The sequence below is a fragment of the Manis javanica genome, chromosome 6, assembly GCF_040802235.1.
Source record: "Manis javanica isolate MJ-LG chromosome 6, MJ_LKY, whole genome shotgun sequence".
Lineage (NCBI taxonomy): Eukaryota > Metazoa > Chordata > Mammalia > Pholidota > Manidae > Manis > Manis javanica.
In genome coordinates, this window is record NC_133161.1 from 50,124,397 (window position 1) to 50,149,528 (window position 25,132).

General features: G+C 38.4%; 1 protein-coding gene across 2 annotated transcripts in view; it reads left to right on the forward strand.

Moving 5' to 3' along the window:
* Positions 1–25,132, forward strand: part of GSDME (gasdermin E) — a 97,204-nt gene that overhangs the window by 17,482 nt on the left and 54,590 nt on the right. For both annotated transcript variants that reach the window (XM_073238685.1, XM_036990551.2), the window contains exon 2: positions 24,584–24,814. In XM_073238685.1, coding sequence (XP_073094786.1) covers positions 24,604–24,814 — 211 coding nt within the window. In that variant the 5' untranslated portion in view covers positions 24,584–24,603. The remainder of the gene's footprint in view (positions 1–24,583; positions 24,815–25,132) is intronic.

The following is a 25,132-nucleotide window of genomic DNA, read 5'->3' on the forward strand; positions in this document are numbered from 1 at the left end:
CTTTATCATTAATGAATGTCCTTTTTTGTTTCTTGTTACTGTCTTTGTTTTGAAATCAGTTTTGTCTGGTACAGGTACTGCTACTCCTGCTCTTTTCTCCCTATTATTTGCATGAAATATCTTTTTCCATCCCTTCCCTTTTTGTCTGTTATGTCTTTTGATCCGAAATGAGTCTCTTGTGGGAAGCATATAGACAGGTATTGTTTCTTTATCCATTCTGCTACTCTGTGTCTTTTGATTGGTGCATTCAGTACATTTACATTTAAGGTAATTATTGATAGTTATGTACTTATTACCATTTTGTTGTTTTCTGGTTGTTTTATAGTTCCTTTTTTCCTCTTATACATTTCTCTTTTTATTTGATGGTTTTTTTTAGTGTTATGATTAGAGTTCTCTTTTCAAATTTTTTTTTGTATCTGTTGTAGGCTTTTGATTTCTGGTTACCAAAGGTTCAAGGATAGCTTCCTTACTATATTAACAGTCTCTCTTAAGTTGCTGTTTACTCTATTCAAACACAATCTAAAGGTACTTTTTTTCTTCTTCTTCCTGCATACTTTATATATGAGATGTCATAATCTGTAATTTTTTGTGTATCCCTTCACTGATTTTGTGTATAGCTGATATTGTTTCTTTTTTAATTCCATACTTTCTTGGTAATTAATTTGTCTACTACCTTTACTGTGGGTTTATTTTCACTGGTAAAAGCTTTTTAGCCTTAGGAATATTTCCATTTACAGCAGTTCCTTTAACATATCCTGTAAGGCTGGCTTAGTGGTGGTGAATTCCTTCAACTTTTGTTTGTCTGGAAATTGTTTAATCCCTGCTTCAAATTTAAAAGGTAATCTTGCTGGGTAGAGGATTCTTGGTTGAAGGTTCTTCTGTTTCAGTAGTTTAAATATTCCATGTCACTCCCTTCTGGCCTGTAAAGTTTTTGCTGAGAAATCTGCTGGTAGCCTGATGGGGTTCCTTTTATAAGTAACCTTTTTTTTCTCTTGGGCTGCTTTCAGTATTCTCTCCTTGTCCTTGATCTTTGCCATTTTAATTATTATATGTCTAGGTGTTGTCTTCCCGGGGTTCCTTTTGTTAGGGGCTCTCTGTGCTTCTATGACCTGGGTGTCTATTTCCTTTGCCAGATTAGTGAAGTTTTCAACATTCCCTCAAAGATACTTTCTACCCCATTGTCTCTCTCTTCTCCTTATGGTACCCCTATTATGTGAGTATTGTTTCATTTTGATTGGTCACAGATTTCTTATTCTTTCATTCCTAGAGATCCTTTTTTCTCTGCGTTCTTCAGCTTCCTTTTGTTCCTGTTCTTTAATTTCCATCTCATTGAGTGTCTCCGCTACTTGTAGTAATGTACTCTTAAATCCCTCCATTGTATGTTTCATTTCAGTTACTGTATTCATTAGCTCTGAGTGGCTCTTTTTCAGCTCTTTGCTTTGTTGAAGTCCTCCCTGGGATCTTGAATATTTTTCTATAAATCAGTGAGCATGCTTATAACTTTTTCTATGAAATCTTTATCAGAGAGGTTGGTGATCTCCATTTCATTTAGCCCTCTTTCTAGTGTCTTATCCTGTAGTTTTGTTGGAACATATTCTTCTACTTCAGGGTTTCTATGTTTCTTCCTGATCTGCTATGCTTCCTGGCCTATAGCGTAATAGCTTTATGAAAGAGGTGTCCTATGGTGACTGGTTTTACTTTGTGGGAAGCTCAAGACTCTTTACTCTCCAGTGCCTGGTTCTACTTTGTGAGAGCCCCAGCTGTTGTTGATGTGCAGTGGGAAGGGCTATCTTTCTGTCTGTCTGCTGATAGTGATCTGAGTCTGAAGTCCTGGCAATTCGCTTCAGCTGCCTTTGTGATCCAAGCAGAGGTCTCCTGGGATCACTGTTGGTGGGGCCACACTCTGCCTGCCCTGTAGCAATGGCAGGGCTGCAGGTTTTATGGGGTGGATGGGGCCATTGTGCAGCTCTGAGGCTGGGCAGGATGTGCAACACCTGGCTTGGTTCCCTACAGGGAGGAAGGAGCTCTCAGGGCTAGCTCCTGTAGGCACCTCTCTGGTTGGGATGAAATGGGGTTGAGAAAGCTGAGAGCATCTCCCTCTGCCTGCCAGTCAACAAAACCTGAAGCTGCTGCTGGGCCCAGTGTGTTGGATCACTGGCAATGCATGCACGGAGGCAGCTTGTGGCTGCATTTCCACTGAGGGGGATGCAGCATCTGGGGCTCCTGAGAGTTCCTGACCTGTTGGGCCAAGAGAGGACTGGGGAGGTATCCTCCACCTGCCCTTTATCCTGAGGAGAGAGCTCTGTCCAACCTTCACCCCTCCCACTGCTGTAAAGTATTTCAAATTGCTGCCTGTGCTTTGAGTCTCATGACCAGTGGAGCAAGCCTGTCCTCCATAAACAGCTGGAGTCTCAGCCTCCCAGAGTGCTCCAGCTGTCCCTCGGGTCCAATCCTGCTAAACACCAGAACCCAATGTAATATGGGCTCGTGCTCCCAGAGCAGATCTCCAGGGCCAAGTGTGCAGCATTCCTGGGCTCCTTTTTCTCCTGCCTGTGGGCTGGGGTTGTGAGAGGGCTTGGGTACCACTTGATCCTGGCTCTTCCAACTTACCCTTTCCTGTTTGGTCTTATTTTCTTTCCCAGGTATAGGTGGTCTGTTATGCAGTCTCCAGGTCATTTTCAGGCTTAGTTGTGTTTGCTGTATTTTCTTCTTTTATGTGTTTTTGGGAGGAGGTTTCTGCCTTACCTTCCTATTCTGCCATCATTTTCTCTGCCTCCCTCCCCACTTGTTCATTTTTTATTTTGTTTCCCTTGCCTAGGGAGGTGTGTCCAAAAAAATTTTCTCATGCTTATGTTCAAGAGATATTTGCCTATGTTTTCTTCTAAGAGTTTTATGGTTCCATGTCTTATATTTAGGTCATTAATCCATTTCAAGTTTACTTTTGTATATGGAGTTAACAATAATCCAGTTTCATTCTCTTGCATGTATCTTTCCAGTTTTCCCAACACCACTTATTGAAGAGACTGTCTTCTCCCCATTGTATATTCATGGATCCTTTATCATATATTAATTGATCATATATGCATGCGTTTATTTCAGGGCTCTATTATGTTCCATTAATCTATGAGTCTGTTCTTGTGCCAACACCCTACTGTTTTGATTACTGTAGCATTGTAGTATAGCTTGAAGTCAGGAAGCATAATACACCCAGCTTTGTTCTTCTTTCTGAAGGTTACTTTCCCTATTTGAGGTCTTTTATGATTCCATATTTATTTTAGAACAATTTGCTCCAGTTCATTGAAAAATGTCATTGGTATTTTGACAGGGAATACATTGAATCTGTAAATTGTTTTGGGCAGGATGGCCATTTTAACTATTTTAATTCTTCCTATTCACGGGCATGGAATAGATATCTATTTATTTGTGTCTTTATTTTCTTACATTAGTGTCTTACAGTTTTTGGAGTACAAGTCTTTCACCTTCTTGGTGAGGTTTATTCCTTGGTATTTTATTCTTTTTAATGCAGTTGTGAATGGAATTGTTTTCCTGATTTCCCTTTCTGCTAGTTTCTTGTTTGTATATAAGAATGCAAAATATTTTTGTATATTGATTTTATATTCTGCAACTTTGCTGGATCCAGTTATTAGTTCTAATAGATTTTTTGTTGGAGTTTTTAGGGTTTTCTATATATATAGTATCATGTCATCTGCAAATAATGACTTTACTTCTTCCTTACCAGTTAGGATTCTTTTTATCTCTTTATCTTGTCTGATTGCCATGGCTAGGACCTTCAGTACTATGTTGAATAAAAGTGGTGAGAGTGGACATCCTTGTCTTTTTTCCTGATATTAGGGGAAAAGCTGACAGCTTTTCACCATTGAGTATCATGTTAGCTGTGGGTTTGTGGTATATAGCCTTTATTATGTTGCAGTATGTTCCCCTATGCCCATTTTATTGAGAGTTTTCATTATGAATTGATGTTGTATTTTGTCAAATGCTTTTGCAGCATTTATCGAGGTGATCATGTAGTTTTCACCCCTCTCTTTGTTAATGTGGTATATCACATTGATTGATTTACAAATACTATACTATTCTTGCATCTATGGAATAAATTCCACTTGGTCATGATGGATGATCCTTATGATGTATTTTTGAATTCAATTAGCTAATATTTTGTTGAGAACTTTTGTATCTATGTTCATCAGTGATATTGGCCTATAATTTTCTTTTCTGTAATGTCTTTGGTTTTGGTATTGGAATGATACTGGCCTCATCAGGTTGAATTTGGGAGTATTCCATCCTCTTTTACTTTTTGGAATACTTTGAGAAGGATGGCTATTAGCTCTTTAAATATGTGGCAAAATTCAGCTGTGAAGCCATCTGGTCCTGGACTTCTGTTTGTTGGGGCTTTTTTTTTTTTCATCTGTATTTTTGTTGTTGTTGTTGTTATCATTAATCTACAATTACATGAAGAACATTATGTTTACTAGGCTCTCCCCTTCACCAAGTCCCCACCACAAACCCCATTCAGTCACTGTCCATCAGCATAGTAAGATGTTATGGAATCACTACTTGTCTTCTCTGTGTTGCACAGCCTTCCCCTTTCCCCCACCCCCACATTATAGATGCTAATCATAATAACCCCTTTCTTCTTCCCCACCCTTATCCCTCCCTACCCTCCCATTCTCCCCAGTCCCTTTCCCTTTGGTAACTGTTAGTTCATTCTTGGGTTCTGTGATTCTGCTGCTGTTTTGTTCCTTCAGTTTTTCTTTGTTCTTATACTCCACATATGAGTGAAATCATTTGCTATTTGTCTTTCTCCACTTGGCTTATTTCACTGAGCATAATACCCTTTAGCTCCATCCATGTTGATGCAAATGGTAGGATTTGTTTTCTTCTTATGGCTGAATAATATTCCATTGTGTATATGTACCACATCTTCTTTATCCATTCATTTACTGATGGACACTTAGGTTGCTTTCATTTCTTGGCTATTGTAAAAAGTGCTGCGATAAACATAGGGGTGCATCTGTCTTTTTTCAAACTAGGCTGCTGCATTCTTAGGGTAAATTCCTAGGATTGGAATTCCTGGATCAAATGGTATGTCTATTTTGAGCATTTTGAGGAACCTCCATACTGCTTTCCACAATGGTTGAACTAATTTACATTCCCACCAGCAGTGTAGGTTTCTCCACAACCTCGCCAACATTTGTTGTTGTTTGTCTTTTCGATGGTAGCCGTCCTTAATGGTGTGAGGTGATATCTCATTGTGGTTTTAATTTGCATTTCTCTGATAACAAGTGATGTGGAGCATCTTTTCATGTGTCTGTTGGCCATCTGAATTTCTTCTTTAGAAAACTGTTCAGCTCCTCTGCCCATATTTTAATTGGATTATTTGCTTTTTGTTTGTTGAGGTGGGTGAGCTCTTTATATATTTTGGATGTCAAGCCTTTATTGGATCTGTCATTTATGAATATATTCTCCCATACTGTAGGGAACCTTTTTGTTCTATTGATGGTTCCTTTGCTTTACAGAAGCTTTTCAGCTTGATGTAGTTCCACTTGTTCATTTTTGCTTTTGTTTTCCTTGCCCAGGGAGATATGTTCATGAAGAAGTCGCTAATGTTTATGTCCAAGAGACTTTTGCCTATGTTTTTTCCTATGAGTTTTATGGTTTCATGACTTACATTCAGGTCTCTGATCCATTTTGAATTTACTTTTGTGTATGGGGTTAGACAGTGATCCAGTTTCATTCTCTTACATGTAGCTGTCCAGTTTTGCCAGCACCATCTGTTGAAGAGACTGTCATTTCCCTATTGTATGTCCATGGCTCTTTTACCATATACTAATTGACCATATATGTTTGGGTTAATGTCTGGAATCTCTATTCTGTTCCACTGGTCTGTGGCTCTCTTCTTGTGCCAGTACCAAATTGTCTTGATTACTATGGCTTTGTAGTAGAGCTTGAAGTTGGGGAGTGAGATTCCCCCCATTTTATTCTTCTTTCTCAGGATTGCTTTCACTATTCAGGGTCTTTGGTGTTTCCATATGAATTTTTGAACTATTTGTTCCAGTTCATTGAAGAATGTTATTGGTAATTTAATAGGGATTGCATCAAATCTGTATATTGCTTTGGGCAGGATGGCCATTTTGATTATATTAATTCTTCCTAGCCAAGAGCATGGGATGAATTTCCATTTGTTAGTGTCCTCTTTAATTTCTCTTAGGAGTGTCTTATTGTTTTCAGGGTGTAGGTCTTTCACTTCTTTGGTTAGGTTTATTCCTAGGTATTTTATTCTTTTTGATGCAATTGTGAATGGAGTTGTTTTCCTGATTTCTCTTTCTATTGGTTCATTGTTAGTGTATAGGAAAGCCACAGATTTCGTGTATTAATTTTGTATCCTGCAACTTTGCTGTATACTGATATCAGTTCTAGTAGTTTTGGAGTGGAGTCTTTAGGGTTTTTTTTATGTACAATACCATGTCATCTGGAAATAGTGACAGTTTAACTTCTTCTTTACCAATCTGGATTCCTTGTATTTCTTTGTTTTGTCTAATTTCCATGGCTAGGACCTCCAGTACTATGTTAAATAAAGTGGGGAGAGTGGGAATCCCTGTCTTGTTCCTGATGTCAGAGGAAAAGCTTTCAGCTTCTCGCTGTTCAGTAGGATGTTAGCTGTGGGTTTATCATATATGACCTGTATTATGTTGAGGTACTTGCCCTCTCTACCCATTTTGCTGAGAGTTTTTATCATGAATGGATTTGAATTTTGTCGAATGCTTTTTCAGCATCTATGGAGATGATCATGTGGTTTTTGTCTTTCTTTTTGTTGATGTGGTGGATGATGTTGATGGATTTTCGAATGTTGTACCATCCTTGCATCCCTGGGATGAACCCCACTTGGTCATGGTGTATGATCCCTTTGATATGCTGTTGAATTCTGTTTGCTAATATTGTATTGAGTATTTTTGCATCTACATTCATCAGGGATTTTGGTCTGTAATTTTCTTTTTTGGTGGGGTCTTTGCGTGGTTTTGGTATTAGGGTGATGTTGGCTTCATAGAATGAGTTTGGGAGTATTCCCTGCTCTTCTATTTTTTGGAAAACTTTAAGGAGAATGGGTATTATGTCTTCTCTGTGTGTCTAATAAATCCTGAGGTAAATCCGTCCAGCCCGGGTGTTTTGTTCCTGGGTAGTTTTTTGATTACCATTTCAATTTCTTTGCTGATAATTGGTTTATTTAACTTTTGTGTTTCTTCCTTGGTCAGTCTTGGAAGGTTGTATTTTTCTCAGAAGTTGTCCATTTTTTCTAGGTTTCCCAGCTTGTTGGCATATAGCTTTTCATAGTCGTCTTTAATAATTCATTGTATTTCTGTGGAGTCTGTCATGATTTTTCCATTCTCATTTCTGATTCTGTTGATTTGTGTTGATTCTCTTTTTCTCTTAATAAGTTTGGCTAGAGGCTTATCTCTTTTGTTTATTTTCAAAGAACCAGCTCTTGGTTTTATTGATTTTTGCTATTGTTTTATTCTTCTCAATTTTGTTTATTTCTTCTCTGATCTTTACTATGTCCCTCCTTCTGCTGACTTTAGGCCTCATTTGTTCTTCTTTTTCCAGTTTTGATAATTGTGATGTTAGACTATTCATTTGGGATTGTTCTTCCTTCTTCAAGGGTGCCTGGATCGCTATATACTTTCCTCTTAAGACTGCTTTCACTGCGTCCCACAGAAGTTGGGGCTTTGTGTTGTTGTTGTCATTTGTTTATATATATTCCTTGTTCTCTATTTTGATTCGTTCATTGATCCATTGATTATTTAGAAGCATGTTGTTAAGCCTCCATGTGTTTGTGAGCCTTTTTTTTTTTGTAGAATTTATTTCTAGTTTTATACCTTTGTGGTCTGAAAAGTTGGTTGGTAGAATTTCAATATTTTGGAATTTACTGTGTCTCTTTTTGTGAGCTAGTATGTGGTCTATTCTGGAGAATGTTTCATATGCACTTGAGAAGAATGTATATTCTGTTGCTTTTGGATGTAGAGTTCTATAGATGTCTATTAGGTCCATCTGTTCTTGTGTTTTGTTCAGTGCCTGTGTGTCCTTATTTATTTTCTGCCCAGTGAATCTATCCTTTGGGGTGAGTGGTATGTTGAAGTCTCCTAAAATGAATGCATTGCAGTCTATTTCCCTCTTTAGTTCTGTTAGTATTTGTTTCATATAAGCTGGTGCTCCTCTGTTGGGTGCATATATATTTAGAATGGTTATATCCTTTTGTTGGACTGAGCCCTTTATCATTATGTAGTGTCCTTCTTTATCTCTTGTTACTTTCTTTGTTTTGAAATCTATTTTGTCTGATATTAGTACTGCAACCCCTGCTTTCTTCTCACTGTTGTTTGCCTGAAATATGTTTTTCCATCCCTTGACTTTTAGTCTGTGCATGTCTTTGGGTTTGAGGTGAGTTTCTTGTAAGCAGCATATAGATGGATCTTGCTGTTTTATCCATTCTATTACTCTATGTCTTTTGATTGGTGCATTAAGTCCATTTACATTTAGGGTGACTATTGAAAGATATGTACTTATTGCCATTGCAGGCTTTAAATTCGTGGCTACCAAAGGTTTAAGGTTAGCCTCTTTAGTATCTTACTGCCTAACTTAGCTCACTTATTGAGCTGTTATATACACTGTCTGGAGATTCTTTTCTTCTCTCCGTTCTTATATTTCTCCTCCTCCATTCTTCATATGTTGGGTGTTTTGTTCTGTGCTCTTTTTAGGAGTGCTCCCATCTAGAGCAGTCCGTGTAAGATGCCCTGTAGAGGTGGTTTGTGGGAAGCAAATTCCCTCAGCTTTTGCTTGTGTGGGAATTGTTTAATCCCGCCATCATATTTAAATGATAGTCGTGCTGGGTATAGTATCCTTGGTTCAAGGCCCTTCTGTTTCATTGTATTAAATCTATCATGCCATTCTCTTCTGGCCTGTAGGGTTTCTGTCGAGAAGTCTGATGTTAGCCTGATGGGTTTTCCTTTATAGGTGACCTTTTTCTCTCTAGCTGCCTTTAAAACTCTTTCCTTGTCCTTGATCCTTGCTATTTTAATTATTATGTGTCTTGGTGTTGTCCTCCTTGGATCCTTTCTGTTGGGGGTTCTGTGTATTTCTGTGGTCTGTTCAATTATTTCCTCCCCCAGTTTGGGGAAGTTTTCATCAATTATTTCTTCAAAGACACTTTCTATCCCTTTTCCTCTCTCTTCTTCTTCTGGTACCCCTATAATACGGATATTGTTCCTTTTGAATTGGTCACACAGTTCTCTTAGTATTGTTTCATTCCTGGAGATCCTTTTATCTCTCTCTATGTCAGCTTCTATACGTTCCTGTTCTCTGGTTTCTATTCCTTCAATGGCCTCTTGCATCTTATCCATTCTGCTTATAAATCCTTCTAGGGTTTGTTTCCCTTCTGTAATGTCCTTCCTGGCATCTGTGATCTCCCTCCGGACTTCATCCCTTAGCTCTTGCATATTTCTCTGCATCTCTGTCAGCATGTTTATGATTTTTATTTTGAATTCTTTTTCAGGAAGACTGTTTAGGTGTGTCTCCTTCTCAGGTGTTGACTCTGTGATCTTTGTCTGCCTGTAGTTTTGCCTTTTCATGGTGATAGAGATAGTTTGCAGAGCTGGTACGAGTGACAGCTGGAAGAGCTTTCCTTCTTTTTGGTTTGTGGCCTTCCTCTCCTGGGAGAATAGCGACCCCTAGTGGGTTGTGCTGGGCAGCTGTGTGTAGACAGGGCTTCTGCTTCCTGCCCGGATGCTATGGAGTTTATCCGGAATGCTCTTGCTGTGGGCATTGCCTGGCTCGGGCTGCTGTTCCAAAATGGTGGAGCCCCGTTGGTGGGGGAGCGGCCGGGAGGCTATTTATCTCCGTAAGGGGCCTTTGTGTTCCCTGCTGCCCAGGGGGTTAGAGTGCCCAGAGAACCTGAGATTCCCTGCCTCTGGACTAAGTGTCCTGCCCTGCCCCTTTAAGACTTCCAAACAGCACTCTCCAAACCAAAACAACAACAGCAACAACAACAACAAAAATTAAATAAATAATTTTTAAAAAAAGAAAATAGCACGATTTTCTTTGTCCTCAGGTGCCCGTCTCAGGCACCTGCTCACCGGTCTTGCTTCCCTGTTTCCCTAGTATTGGGGTCCCTGTCCCTTTAAGACTTCCAAAAAGCACTCGCCAAAAAAAAAAAAACAATGGCTACTCCCGTTTCTTTGTTCTTCAGTGTCGGCCTCAGCCACCCGCTCACTGGTCCTGCCGCCCTGTTTCCCTAGTGTCCAGGACCCCACACATGCACTGTGTCTCCTCTCTGGGCCGGAATCCTGGGGCTGGGTGTTCAGCAGTCCTGGGCTCCTTCTCCCTCCCTGCTGACTCCTCTCCTCCCACTGGGAGCTGGGGGGAGGGGCGCTCGGGTCCCTCTGGGCCGGGGCTTATATCTTACCCCCTTCATGAGGCGCTGGGTTCTCGCAGGTGTGGATATGGTTTGGATGTTGTCCTGTGTCCTCTGGTCTCTATTTTAGGAAGAGTTGTCTTTGTTATATTTTCATAGATATATGTGCTTTTGGGAGGAGATTTCTGCTGCTCTACTCACGCCGCCATCTTGGCTCCCTGTATATTAATCTTTTCTATTTCCACTTTTAATTCTGTATTATTTGTTTTGTATATTTAGGTGCTCCTATGTTGGGTACATAGATATTTATAATGGTTATGTCATCTCATTGCACTGCCTGACCCCTTTATCATTAATGAATGTCCTTTTTTGTTTCTTGTTACTGTCTTTGTTTTGAAATCAGTTTTGTCTGGTACAGGTACTGCTACTCCTGCTCTTTTCTCCCTATTATTTGCATGAAATATCTTTTTCCATCCCTTCCCTTTTTGTCTGTTATGTCTTTTGATCCGAAATGAGTCTCTTGTGGGAAGCATATAGACAGGTATTGTTTCTTTATCCATTCTGCTACTCTGTGTCTTTTGATTGGTGCATTCAGTACATTTACATTTAAGGTAATTATTGATAGTTATGTACTTATTACCATTTTGTTGTTTTCTGGTTGTTTTATAGTTCCTTTTTTCCTCTTATACATTTCTCTTTTTATTTGATGGTTTTTTTTAGTGTTATGATTAGAGTTCTCTTTTCAAATTTTTTTTTGTATCTGTTGTAGGCTTTTGATTTCTGGTTACCAAAGGTTCAAGGATAGCTTCCTTACTATATTAACAGTCTCTCTTAAGTTGCTGTTTACTCTATTCAAACACAATCTAAAGGTACTTTTTTTCTTCTTCTTCCTGCATACTTTATATATGAGATGTCATAATCTGTAATTTTTTGTGTATCCCTTCACTGATTTTGTGTATAGCTGATATTGTTTCTTTTTTAATTCCATACTTTCTTGGTAATTAATTTGTCTACTACCTTTACTGTGGGTTTATTTTCACTGGTAAAAGCTTTTTAGCCTTAGGAATATTTCCATTTACAGCAGTTCCTTTAACATATCCTGTAAGGCTGGCTTAGTGGTGGTGAATTCCTTCAACTTTTGTTTGTCTGGAAATTGTTTAATCCCTGCTTCAAATTTAAAAGGTAATCTTGCTGGGTAGAGGATTCTTGGTTGAAGGTTCTTCTGTTTCAGTAGTTTAAATATTCCATGTCACTCCCTTCTGGCCTGTAAAGTTTTTGCTGAGAAATCTGCTGGTAGCCTGATGGGGTTCCTTTTATAAGTAACCTTTTTTTTCTCTTGGGCTGCTTTCAGTATTCTCTCCTTGTCCTTGATCTTTGCCATTTTAATTATTATATGTCTAGGTGTTGTCTTCCCGGGGTTCCTTTTGTTAGGGGCTCTCTGTGCTTCTATGACCTGGGTGTCTATTTCCTTTGCCAGATTAGTGAAGTTTTCAACATTCCCTCAAAGATACTTTCTACCCCATTGTCTCTCTCTTCTCCTTATGGTACCCCTATTATGTGAGTATTGTTTCATTTTGATTGGTCACAGATTTCTTATTCTTTCATTCCTAGAGATCCTTTTTTCTCTGCGTTCTTCAGCTTCCTTTTGTTCCTGTTCTTTAATTTCCATCTCATTGAGTGTCTCCGCTACTTGTAGTAATGTACTCTTAAATCCCTCCATTGTATGTTTCATTTCAGTTACTGTATTCATTAGCTCTGAGTGGCTCTTTTTCAGCTCTTTGCTTTGTTGAAGTCCTCCCTGGGATCTTGAATATTTTTCTATAAATCAGTGAGCATGCTTATAACTTTTTCTATGAAATCTTTATCAGAAAGGTTGGTGATCTCCATTTCATTTAGCCCTCTTTCTAGTGTCTTATCCTGTAGTTTTGTTGGAACATATTCTTCTACTTCAGGGTTTCTATGTTTCTTCCTGATCTGCTATGCTTCCTGGCCTATAGCGTAATAGCTTTATGAAAGAGGTGTCCTATGGTGACTGGTTTTACTTTGTGGGAAGCTCAAGACTCTTTACTCTCCAGTGCCTGGTTCTACTTTGTGAGAGCCCCAGCTGTTGTTGATGTGCAGTGGGAAGGGCTATCTTTCTGTCTGTCTGCTGATAGTGATCTGAGTCTGAAGTCCTGGCAATTCGCTTCAGCTGCCTTTGTGATCCAAGCAGAGGTCTCCTGGGATCACTGTTGGTGGGGCCACACTCTGCCTGCCCTGTAGCAATGGCAGGGCTGCAGGTTTTATGGGGTGGATGGGGCCATTGTGCAGCTCTGAGGCTGGGCAGGATGTGCAACACCTGGCTTGGTTCCCTACAGGGAGGAAGGAGCTCTCAGGGCTAGCTCCTGTAGGCACCTCTCTGGTTGGGATGAAATGGGGTTGAGAAAGCTGAGAGCATCTCCCTCTGCCTGCCAGTCAACAAAACCTGAAGCTGCTGCTGGGCCCAGTGTGTTGGATCACTGGCAATGCATGCACGGAGGCAGCTTGTGGCTGCATTTCCACTGAGGGGGATGCAGCATCTGGGGCTCCTGAGAGTTCCTGACCTGTTGGGCCAAGAGAGGACTGGGGAGGTATCCTCCACCTGCCCTTTATCCTGAGGAGAGAGCTCTGTCCAACCTTCACCCCTCCCACTGCTGTAAAGTATTTCAAATTGCTGCCTGTGCTTTGAGTCTCATGACCAGTGGAGCAAGCCTGTCCTCCATAAACAGCTGGAGTCTCAGCCTCCCAGAGTGCTCCAGCTGTCCCTCGGGTCCAATCCTGCTAAACACCAGAACCCAATGTAATATGGGCTCGTGCTCCCAGAGCAGATCTCCAGGGCCAAGTGTGCAGCATTCCTGGGCTCCTTTTTCTCCTGCCTGTGGGCTGGGGTTGTGAGAGGGCTTGGGTACCACTTGATCCTGGCTCTTCCAACTTACCCTTTCCTGTTTGGTCTTATTTTCTTTCCCAGGTATAGGTGGTCTGTTATGCAGTCTCCAGGTCATTTTCAGGCTTAGTTGTGTTTGCTGTATTTTCTTCTTTTATGTGTTTTTGGGAGGAGGTTTCTGCCTTACCTTCCTATTCTGCCATCATTTTCTCTGCCTCCCTCCCCACTTGTTCATTTTTTATTTTGTTTCCCTTGCCTAGGGAGGTGTGTCCAAAAAAATTTTCTCATGCTTATGTTCAAGAGATATTTGCCTATGTTTTCTTCTAAGAGTTTTATGGTTCCATGTCTTATATTTAGGTCATTAATCCATTTCAAGTTTACTTTTGTATATGGAGTTAACAATAATCCAGTTTCATTCTCTTGCATGTATCTTTCCAGTTTTCCCAACACCACTTATTGAAGAGACTGTCTTCTCCCCATTGTATATTCATGGATCCTTTATCATATATTAATTGATCATATATGCATGCGTTTATTTCAGGGCTCTATTATGTTCCATTAATCTATGAGTCTGTTCTTGTGCCAACACCCTACTGTTTTGATTACTGTAGCATTGTAGTATAGCTTGAAGTCAGGAAGCATAATACACCCAGCTTTGTTCTTCTTTCTGAAGGTTACTTTCCCTATTTGAGGTCTTTTATGATTCCATATTTATTTTAGAACAATTTGCTCCAGTTCATTGAAAAATGTCATTGGTATTTTGACAGGGAATACATTGAATCTGTAAATTGTTTTGGGCAGGATGGCCATTTTAACTATTTTAATTCTTCCTATTCACGGGCATGGAATAGATATCTATTTATTTGTGTCTTTATTTTCTTACATTAGTGTCTTACAGTTTTTGGAGTACAAGTCTTTCACCTTCTTGGTGAGGTTTATTCCTTGGTATTTTATTCTTTTTAATGCAGTTGTGAATGGAATTGTTTTCCTGATTTCCCTTTCTGCTAGTTTCTTGTTTGTATATAAGAATGCAAAATATTTTTGTATATTGATTTTATATTCTGCAACTTTGCTGGATCCAGTTATTAGTTCTAATAGATTTTTTGTTGGAGTTTTTAGGGTTTTCTATATATATAGTATCATGTCATCTGCAAATAATGACTTTACTTCTTCCTTACCAGTTAGGATTCTTTTTATCTCTTTATCTTGTCTGATTGCCATGGCTAGGACCTTCAGTACTATGTTGAATAAAAGTGGTGAGAGTGGACATCCTTGTCTTTTTTCCTGATATTAGGGGAAAAGCTGACAGCTTTTCACCATTGAGTATCATGTTAGCTGTGGGTTTGTGGTATATAGCCTTTATTATGTTGCAGTATGTTCCCCTATGCCCATTTTATTGAGAGTTTTCATTATGAATTGATGTTGTATTTTGTCAAATGCTTTTGCAGCATTTATCGAGGTGATCATGTAGTTTTCACCCCTCTCTTTGTTAATGTGGTATATCACATTGATTGATTTACAAATACTATACTATTCTTGCATCTATGGAATAAATTCCACTTGGTCATGATGGATGATCCTTATGATGTATTTTTGAATTCAATTAGCTAATATTTTGTTGAGAACTTTTGTATCTATGTTCATCAGTGATATTGGCCTATAATTTTCTTTTCTGTAATGTCTTTGGTTTTGGTATTGGAATGATACTGGCCTCATCAGGTTGAATTTGGGAGTATTCCATCCTCTTTTACTTTTTGGAATACTTTGAGAAGGATGGCTATTAGCTCTTTAAATATGTGGCAAAATTCAGCTGTGAAGCCATCTGGTCCTGGACTTCTGTTTGTTGGGGCTTTTTTTTTTTTCATCTGTATTTTTGTTGTTGTTGTTGTTATCATTAATCTACAATTACATGAAGAACATTATGTTTACTAGGCTCTCCCCTTCACCAAGTCCCCACCACAAACCCCATTCAGTCACTGTCCATCAGCATAGTAAGATGTTATGGAATCACTACTTGTCTTCTCTGTGTTGCACAGCCTTCCCCTTTCCCCCACCCCCACATTATAGATGCTAATCATAATAACCCCTTTCTTCTTCCCCACCCTTATCCCTCCCTACCCTCCCATTCTCCCCAGTCCCTTTCCCTTTGGTAACTGTTAGTTCATTCTTGGGTTCTGTGATTCTGCTGCTGTTTTGTTCCTTCAGTTTTTCTTTGTTCTTATACTCCACATATGAGTGAAATCATTTGCTATTTGTCTTTCTCCACTTGGCTTATTTCACTGAGCATAATACCCTTTAGCTCCATCCATGTTGATGCAAATGGTAGGATTTGTTTTCTTCTTATGGCTGAATAATATTCCATTGTGTATATGTACCACATCTTCTTTATCCATTCATTTACTGATGGACACTTAGGTTGCTTTCATTTCTTGGCTATTGTAAAAAGTGCTGCGATAAACATAGGGGTGCATCTGTCTTTTTTCAAACTAGGCTGCTGCATTCTTAGGGTAAATTCCTAGGATTGGAATTCCTGGATCAAATGGTATGTCTATTTTGAGCATTTTGAGGAACCTCCATACTGCTTTCCACAATGGTTGAACTAATTTACATTCCCACCAGCAGTGTAGGTTTCTCCACAACCTCGCCAACATTTGTTGTTGTTTGTCTTTTCGATGGTAGCCGTCCTTAATGGTGTGAGGTGATATCTCATTGTGGTTTTAATTTGCATTTCTCTGATAACAAGTGATGTGGAGCATCTTTTCATGTGTCTGTTGGCCATCTGAATTTCTTCTTTAGAAAACTGTTCAGCTCCTCTGCCCATATTTTAATTGGATTATTTGCTTTTTGTTTGTTGAGGTGGGTGAGCTCTTTATATATTTTGGATGTCAAGCCTTTATTGGATCTGTCATTTATGAATATATTCTCCCATACTGTAGGGAACCTTTTTGTTCTATTGATGGTTCCTTTGCTTTACAGAAGCTTTTCAGCTTGATGTAGTTCCACTTGTTCATTTTTGCTTTTGTTTTCCTTGCCCAGGGAGATATGTTCATGAAGAAGTCGCTAATGTTTATGTCCAAGAGACTTTTGCCTATGTTTTTTCCTATGAGTTTTATGGTTTCATGACTTACATTCAGGTCTCTGATCCATTTTGAATTTACTTTTGTGTATGGGGTTAGACAGTGATCCAGTTTCATTCTCTTACATGTAGCTGTCCAGTTTTGCCAGCACCATCTGTTGAAGAGACTGTCATTTCCCTATTGTATGTCCATGGCTCTTTTACCATATACTAATTGACCATATATGTTTGGGTTAATGTCTGGAATCTCTATTCTGTTCCACTGGTCTGTGGCTCTCTTCTTGTGCCAGTACCAAATTGTCTTGATTACTATGGCTTTGTAGTAGAGCTTGAAGTTGGGGAGTGAGATTCCCCCCATTTTATTCTTCTTTCTCAGGATTGCTTTCACTATTCAGGGTCTTTGGTGTTTCCATATGAATTTTTGAACTATTTGTTCCAGTTCATTGAAGAATGTTATTGGTAATTTAATAGGGATTGCATCAAATCTGTATATTGCTTTGGGCAGGATGGCCATTTTGATTATATTAATTCTTCCTAGCCAAGAGCATGGGATGAATTTCCATTTGTTAGTGTCCTCTTTAATTTCTCTTAGGAGTGTCTTATTGTTTTCAGGGTGTAGGTCTTTCACTTCTTTGGTTAGGTTTATTCCTAGGTATTTTATTCTTTTTGATGCAATTGTGAATGGAGTTGTTTTCCTGATTTCTCTTTCTATTGGTTCATTGTTAGTGTATAGGAAAGCCACAGATTTCGTGTATTAATTTTGTATCCTGCAACTTTGCTGTATACTGATATCAGTTCTAGTAGTTTTGGAGTGGAGTCTTTAGGGTTTTTTTTATGTACAATACCATGTCATCTGGAAATAGTGACAGTTTAACTTCTTCTTTACCAATCTGGATTCCTTGTATTTCTTTGTTTTGTCTAATTTCCATGGCTAGGACCTCCAGTACTATGTTAAATAAAGTGGGGAGAGTGGGAATCCCTGTCTTGTTCCTGATGTCAGAGGAAAAGCTTTCAGCTTCTCGCTGTTCAGTAGGATGTTAGCTGTGGGTTTATCATATATGACCTGTATTATGTTGAGGTACTTGCCCTCTCTACCCATTTTGCTGAGAGTTTTTATCATGAATGGATTTGAATTTTGTCGAATGCTTTTTCAGCATCTATGGAGATGGTCATGTGGTTTTTGTCCTTCTTTTTGTTTGTGTGGTGGATGATGTTGATGGATTTTCGAATGTTGTACCATCCTTGCATCCCTGGGATGAATCCCACTTGGTTGTGGTGTATGATCCTTTTGATATATTTTTGAATTTGGTTTGCTAATATTTTACTGAGTATTTTTGCATCAGGGATAATTTTCTTTTTTGGTGGGGTTTTTGCCAGTTTTGGTATTAGGGTGATGTTGTTGGGGCTTTCTTGATTACCAGTTCAATTTTGTTACTGGTAATTAGTCTGCTCAGATTTTCTGTTTCTTCCTCATCAATCCTGGAAGGTTGTACTTTTCTAGGAATTTTTTCATTCTTCTAGGTTGTTCAGTTTATTGGCATATAATTTTTCATAGAACCCTCTAATCTTTGTATTTCTGTACTATCCATTTTTCATTTCTGATTTTGTTTATTTGTGTACTTCATTTTCTTGATACGTCTGGCTAGGGGTTTGATTATTTTGTTTATATTCTCAAAGAAATAGCTCTTGGTTCAGTGATTTTTTCTATTTTTTAAAATTCTTTATTTTATTTATTTCTCCTCTGATTTTTATTATGTCTCTCCTGGTACTAACTTTGGTTTTCATTTGTTCTTCTTTTACAGAAAATCTAAGCAGCCTAGTTTCTTTAGTTGTGAATTTAGACTGTTTGGGCTTGTTCTTATTTCTTGAGGTTGGCCTGTATTGTCATAAAATTCCTTTTTAGAACCACTTTTTTGGCATACCACATATTTCAAACTGTTGTATTTTTGTTGTTTTCATTTGTCTCCATGTACTGTTTAATTTCCTCTTTGATTTGTTCATTGAGCCATTGATTATTTAGAAGCATGTTGTTTAGCCTCCATGTATTTGTGGATTATTTTGTTTTGTTTTCTTCATGTAATTGATTCCTAGTTTCACACCATTGTAATCTGAAAAGTTGCTAGATACAATATCAATATTTTTGTATTTATAGCCTGTTTTTGTGCCCTAACATATGATCTATTCTGGAGAACAGTGCACGTGCACTTGAGAAAAATGTTCAGAAAATCTGAGCAGACCAATTACCAGTAACAAAATTGAACTGGTAATCAAAAAAGCCCCAACAAATAAAAGTACTAGGGCCAGATGACTTCACAGCTTAATTTTGCCACATTTTTAAAGAGCTAATAGCCATCCTTCTTAAAGTATTCCAAAAAGTAAAAGAGGATGGAGTACTCCCAAATTCAATCCAATGATGCCAGCATCATATCCTGCTGTTTTTTGGTAGAACATTCTATATGTATCTGTTAAGCCCATCTGGTCCAATGTGTCACTCAAGCCTCTGTTCCTTATTTATTTTCTATCTGGATGATCTGTCCATTGATGTAATTAGGGTATTAAAGTCTCCTGATATGATTGTGTTGATGTCGATTTCCCCCTTTAGATCTGTTAGTATTTATTTTATATATTTAGGTGCTCCTATATTGAATGCATACACATTTACAATTGTTATATCTTTTGGTTGGATTGATCTCTTTATCATTATGTAATGTCCTTCTTTTTCTCATTATTTTCTTTGTTCTGTAATCTATTTTTGTCTGATAATAAGTACTGTACTCCTGCTTTTCTCTCCCTATTATTTGCCTGAAATATCTTTTTCTATCTCTTCACTTTCAGTCTATGTATATCTTTAGGTCTGAAATGAGTCTCTTATCAGCAGCATATAGATGGTTCTTCTTTCTTTATCCATTCTTCCACCCTATGTCATTTGTTTAATGCATTTAGTCCATTTACATTTATGGTAATTATTAATAGGTACATACTTATTTCCATTTTATTAGTAGTTTTATCTTTGTTTTGTAGTTCCTCTCTGTTTCCTTCTTTCTCTCTAATAATCTTTTGTGATGTGAGGTTTTGTTTAGTGTTATGCTTGGATTTTTAAAAAAATTTTTTTGTGTATCTATTACAGGCTTTAGGTTTGTTGTTACCTTAAGGTTCATAGATAGTTTCCTAAATATATAACAGTCTATATTAAGTTGATGGTCATTCTATTTCAAACACAATCTACAAGTACTAATTTTTTCTTCTTCCTCCTGCACACTTTTTGTGTGAGATGCCATAATCTACATCTTCTGTGTAATACTTTCCTGATTTTGTGTATAGTTGATTTTACTACTGTTTTTTAACTTCACATTTGCTTAGTAAGAAATTCATCTTTTACCTTTACTGATGGAAAGTATTTAGGGTTAAGAACATTTCCATCTACAGAAGTCTCTTTGACATAGCCTATACATCTGGTTTAGTGGTGGTAAATTCTTCTAACTTTCATTTATCTGGAAACTTAGTCTCTCTTTCAATGCTGAATGATAACCTTGCTGGGTACAGGATTCTTGGTTTAGGTTCTTCTGTTTCAATATATACTTCATGCTTCTCCCTTCTGTTCTGTAAAGTTTCTGCTGAGAAATCTGCTGATAGCCATGTGGGGTTTCCCTTATTGGTAACAGTCTGCCTCTCTCAATGCTTTTAAGATTCTCTCTTTATCTTTAATCTTTACCATTTTAATTGCTGTATGTCTTGAAGGTGTTGTCTTCTTGGGGTTCTTTTTGTTAGAGGCTGTCTGTGCCTTCAGAACCTGGGTGTCTGTTTCCTTCCACACATTGAGAAAGTTTTCAGCAATTATTTCTTCAAAGAGACTTTTTTTCTCCTTTGTCTCTCTCTTCTCCTTCTGGGACCCCTATCATGTGAAAATTGTTTTGTTTGGAGTTGTTGCACAGCTCTCTTAGATTCTTCTCATTTTCTGAAATTCTTTTTTCTCTCTATTTCTTAGCTTGTTTATCTGTTCTCTATTTTCCATCTCATTAATTCTTTCCTCTAATTCCAGCAGTCTACTATTCATTCCCTCCATTGTATTTTTCATTTTGGTTCTTGTGTTCTTTAGCTCTGAGTAGCTCTTTTTCAAATATTCTATCTCTGTTGAAGTTCTCTCTGAGATCATCAATTCTTTTTCCCAGGTCAGTGAGCATCTTTATGACCATTTCTTTGAAATCTTTATCAAGAATTTGGTAATATATGTTCCATTTAGACTTCTTTCTGGTGTCTTATCTCTTTCTTTTGTTTGGAACATATTCCTCTGCCTCCTCATTTTGTCTGAGTTTCTGTGTTTCTTCCTTTGTAGCAGAGAGATCCTCTATGCCTCCTGGTCTAGAGAGTAATGGCTTTATGAAGAAGGTGTTCTGTGGTGCCCAAAAGCTCAAGACTCTTTGCTCACTAGTGCCTGGTTCTCCTTTGTGGTAGAGCTAGAGTTACTGTTGGTGGGCTGTGGGTTGGTGGCCTTTTTGCCTCCTGTGGCTGATCTTGGGTAGCAGAGGATGACAACTCACCTTGGTGGGCCCTTTGTGTCGCAGGTGGCACTTCTGCTGGGATCATTGTGGATGGGGCACCCTTTACCTACTGGGCTGCAATGACCATGCTGCTGGGCTGATGGGGCAGATGCGGTGGGTACACAGGGGAGCATGACTTGTGGCTAAGCCACTGGTGAGGGAGATGGAGTGTTTGGAGCTGGCTCCCACTGGCACTAGGCCAATGGGCTGAAGGAGGGCTGGGAAAGTCTGCCTGTGTCCTCCAGGTAGCAAAGTGTCTCTCTACCTGCCACGTGCAAAATCAGACCACTGCTGGTCTGAGCATTCTCAGTGGGTGGGTTCTCAGGGAAGCCCTTCAGGGCTGAGTCACCAGTGAGGTAGATGGAACATTTGTAGCTGGCTCTCACAAGGACCTTACCAGTAGGGCTGAGGGAGAGCTAGGGAGGCATTGTCCACTTGCCCTTTCCCTCTTGAGACATCTCCCTCCAACCCCCACCCCTCTGGCACACTTCCTCCTGCTGGTAAAGCTTTCAAACTGCCACCTCTATGTTGGGTCTCAGCAGGACCAATGAAGAGTAGCTGTCCTTCACAAGTGATGGTTGTCTCAGCTTCCCAGAGTCTCCAACTCTCCTTGGTGTCCAGCCCCATTAATCGCCAAAGCCCAATGCAATGTAGACTCATGCTCCCAGAGCAAGTCTCCCAGGCCAGGTGTGGCAGGATTCCTGTGCACTTGTGGGCTGGGATGGAGGAAGGGCTTAGGTCCCAATCGATTGTAGCTCTGACACTTTGCCCTTCTCAATGTGGTCTTCTCTTTCTTCACCATTTGTAGATGGTCTTGTCAGTAGTCTTTAGGTCATTTTCATGGTTAGTTGTATTTGCTGTAGTTGCTTCCTTGGGTGTACATAGAAGGAGGGTTCTGTCTTGCCTTCCTATTCCACTGTCTGTTCTTCCTGGAACTTTTTGTTAATGTATAAGATCAGGGTTAGGTAGCTACACAATAATTTAAGAGAAGGTACTTTAGAGATGAATTAGTGATAGGTAAGCACATGTTTTCTGATCCCTGGAGGAGATTCATGATAAACAAAGTGGGGATTGTTGTAGTGTCTAAGGTTACTCCAAGCTCTAAAATTCTATGAATTTATCATCTATATGACTGCCATACACCAGGGTACAAATATAAATAAAACACATTCTTGTACATTAGGCACTTTGACTTTTATGGATAGTCTTTAAAAAAATCTTATTTCAATTTGTACTTTTTTGAGTAATAAAAATTATGTATGTGTATATATACACATATGACACATATGTATGTATTTGTGTGTATATATATGTACACAAAATATATTTTATATATATATATTTAGCTAGGTCCAGTTTATATATTGTGAATTGTTTATAACCTTTGCCTATGATTCTACTATAATATTTTTAAAACTAGATTTATAAAAGTTTAAAAAATATATTAAGTATTCTAGTTTTTTGTTATAAATATAACTAGTATTTTCTCAGTTTGCCATGTCTTTCTAAAGATCTTTCTCATCTTACAATTGTACAAATATTTGTATTTCTTCTAATACTTTTATGGTTTCATTTTCCCTCAAAAACCCTTTAGTCCACTGAGAATTTGTTTTTGTGTGTAGCATAACATGGTACTATATTTTTTCCAGTTGATGAGTCCTTTACTCTAACACCATTTATTGAATAGTCTTACTTGTTCCACTAAATACAGTACTTTTTTTTTTGATATCATTAATCTACAAGTACATGAAGAACACTATGTTTACTAGGCTCCCCCCTTTACCAAGTCCCCCCCACAAACCCTATTACAGTCACTGTCCATCAGCGTAGTAAGATGCTGTAGAGTCACTACTTGTCTTCTCTGTGTTGCACAGCCCTCCCCGTGCCACCCCCACATTATACATGCTACTTGTAATGCCCCCTTTCTTCCCCCCACCCCTTATCTCTCCCTTCCCACCCATCCTCCCCAGTCCCTTTCCCTTTAGTAACTGTTAGTCCATTCTTGGGTTCTGTGATTCTGCTGCTGTTTTGTTCCTTCAGTTTTTTCTTTGTTCTTATAATCCACATATGAGTGAAATCATTTGGTACTTGTCTTTCTCTGCCTGGCTTATTTCACTGAGCATAATACCCTCTAGCTCCATCCATGTTGCTGCAAATGGTAGGATTTGTTTTCTTCTTATGGCTGAATAATATTCCATTGTGTATATATACCACATATTCTTTATCCATTCATCTACTGATGGACACTTAGGTTGCTTCCATATCTTGGCTATTGTAAATAATGCTATGATAAACATAGGGGTGCATCTGTCTTTTTCAAACTGGGCTGCTGCATTCTTAGGGTAAATTCCTAGGAGTGGAATTCCTGGGTCAAATGGTATTTCTATTTTGAGCTTTAGAGGAGCCTCCGTATTGCTTTTCCACAATAGTTGAACTAATTTACATTCCCACCAGCAGTGTAGGAGGGATCCCCTTTCTCCACAACTTCACCAATATTTGCTGTTGTTTGTCTTTTGGATGGTGGCGATCCTTACTGGTGTGAGGCGATATCTCATTGTGGTTTTGATTTGCATTTCTCTGATGACTAGCAATGTGGAGCATCTTTTCATGTGCCTGTTGGCCATCTGAATTTCTTCTTTGGAGAACTGTCTGTTCAGATCCTCTGCCCATTTCTTAATTGGATTATTTGCTTTTTGTTTGTTGAGGTGTGTGAGCTATGTATATATTTTGGATGTCAAGCCTTTATTGGATCTGTCATTTATGAATATATTCTCCCATACTGTAGGGTAACTTTTTGTTCTATTGATGGTGTCCTTTGCTGTACAGAAGCTTTTCAGCTTGATATAGTCCCACTTGTTCATTTTTGCTTTTGTTTCCCTTGCCTGGGGAGATATGTTCATGAAGAAGTCACTCATGTTTATGTCCAAGAGATTTTTACCTATGTTTTTTCTAAGAGTTTTATGGTTTCATGACTTACATTCAGGTCTTTGATCCATTTTGAATTTACTTCTGTGTATGGGTGAATACAGCACTTTTATGTCTTCCAATTGTTTCTTCTTTTTCTTTACAGCTGAAGAGTAACTGGGTCTTCATTTCTTGGTTAAAATGTAATAGATACTTAACATTTATGAATTTCAAAGAAGTAGTTATAATTAAAATAGAAATTGGAGAAGTTGTTTTGTTGTTTAACAAATGTTCCCAGGTCTGTACATTCCAGATACTTGGTAGGATTGTATTTCCTGATGATGATGGTTGGCTGAGGCCATGTGACGAGTTCTGACAAATTATGAGTGAGTATGATGTGTGTCAGTTCTGGGCCAGAGCATTTAATTGTTAGCATGAGCATTTCCAGAACTCTTTCCTGAATTGGACATGCAATGTGAGCAAATAAACCTTTGTTAGAAGCCACTAAGATTTGAAAGTTGTTCCTGAAGCATAACCTAGAATCTCCTGACTTACATACCTAATCTCTTTCAGTATTTCAATTTGTTTTCTTTGTTATCAACTGAACTCAAACTAGAGGTTTTTCTAGGGCAAAAGTACTCTTCCATGTATACTGATTTCTACTAGGGAGAAATAAGGTAATTTTAGAAAAAAAGTTATGAAATAATAACTTCTTATTTAATTTGGGGGCAACTTTTTTTTTTCAGGTAATCTGGAGCTCTCAAAAATGTTTTCCAAAGCAACACGTAATTTTCTTAAAGAAGTTGATGCTGAAGGTAACCTGATAGCAGTATCAAACTTGAATGACTCTGATAAGTTACAACTTCTAAGTCTGGTGACCAAAAAAAAGAGATTCTGGTGTTGGCAGAAACCAAAGTATCAGTTTTTATCCATCACCCTTGGAGATGTACTCACAGAAGACCAATTTCTGAGTCCAGGTATGTTTCTTTGGGTATATTCTGCAGTTAGTCCCAGAACAGAAAGGATTATTTTCTTCTAGACACATGCTGTCTTGAGTTATTATAAGGTGATATCTTACAATTAAATCTCCTGTTTCTTTGCCTACTGTCTTAAAACATATGCTTTCTTAAAGTGAACAAAATTCTGCAAGGTTGTCATCAAAAGTTATAGCTTAATCATTAAGAAACAATATTGCAGTTTTTGGTATAAAAGTAAGACTTGCCCCTTGTAGATTTTGTGGTCATTCAGTAGCAGAAGTGGGATGGATCTACCACCCAAAATTTGGCCCAGTTTTG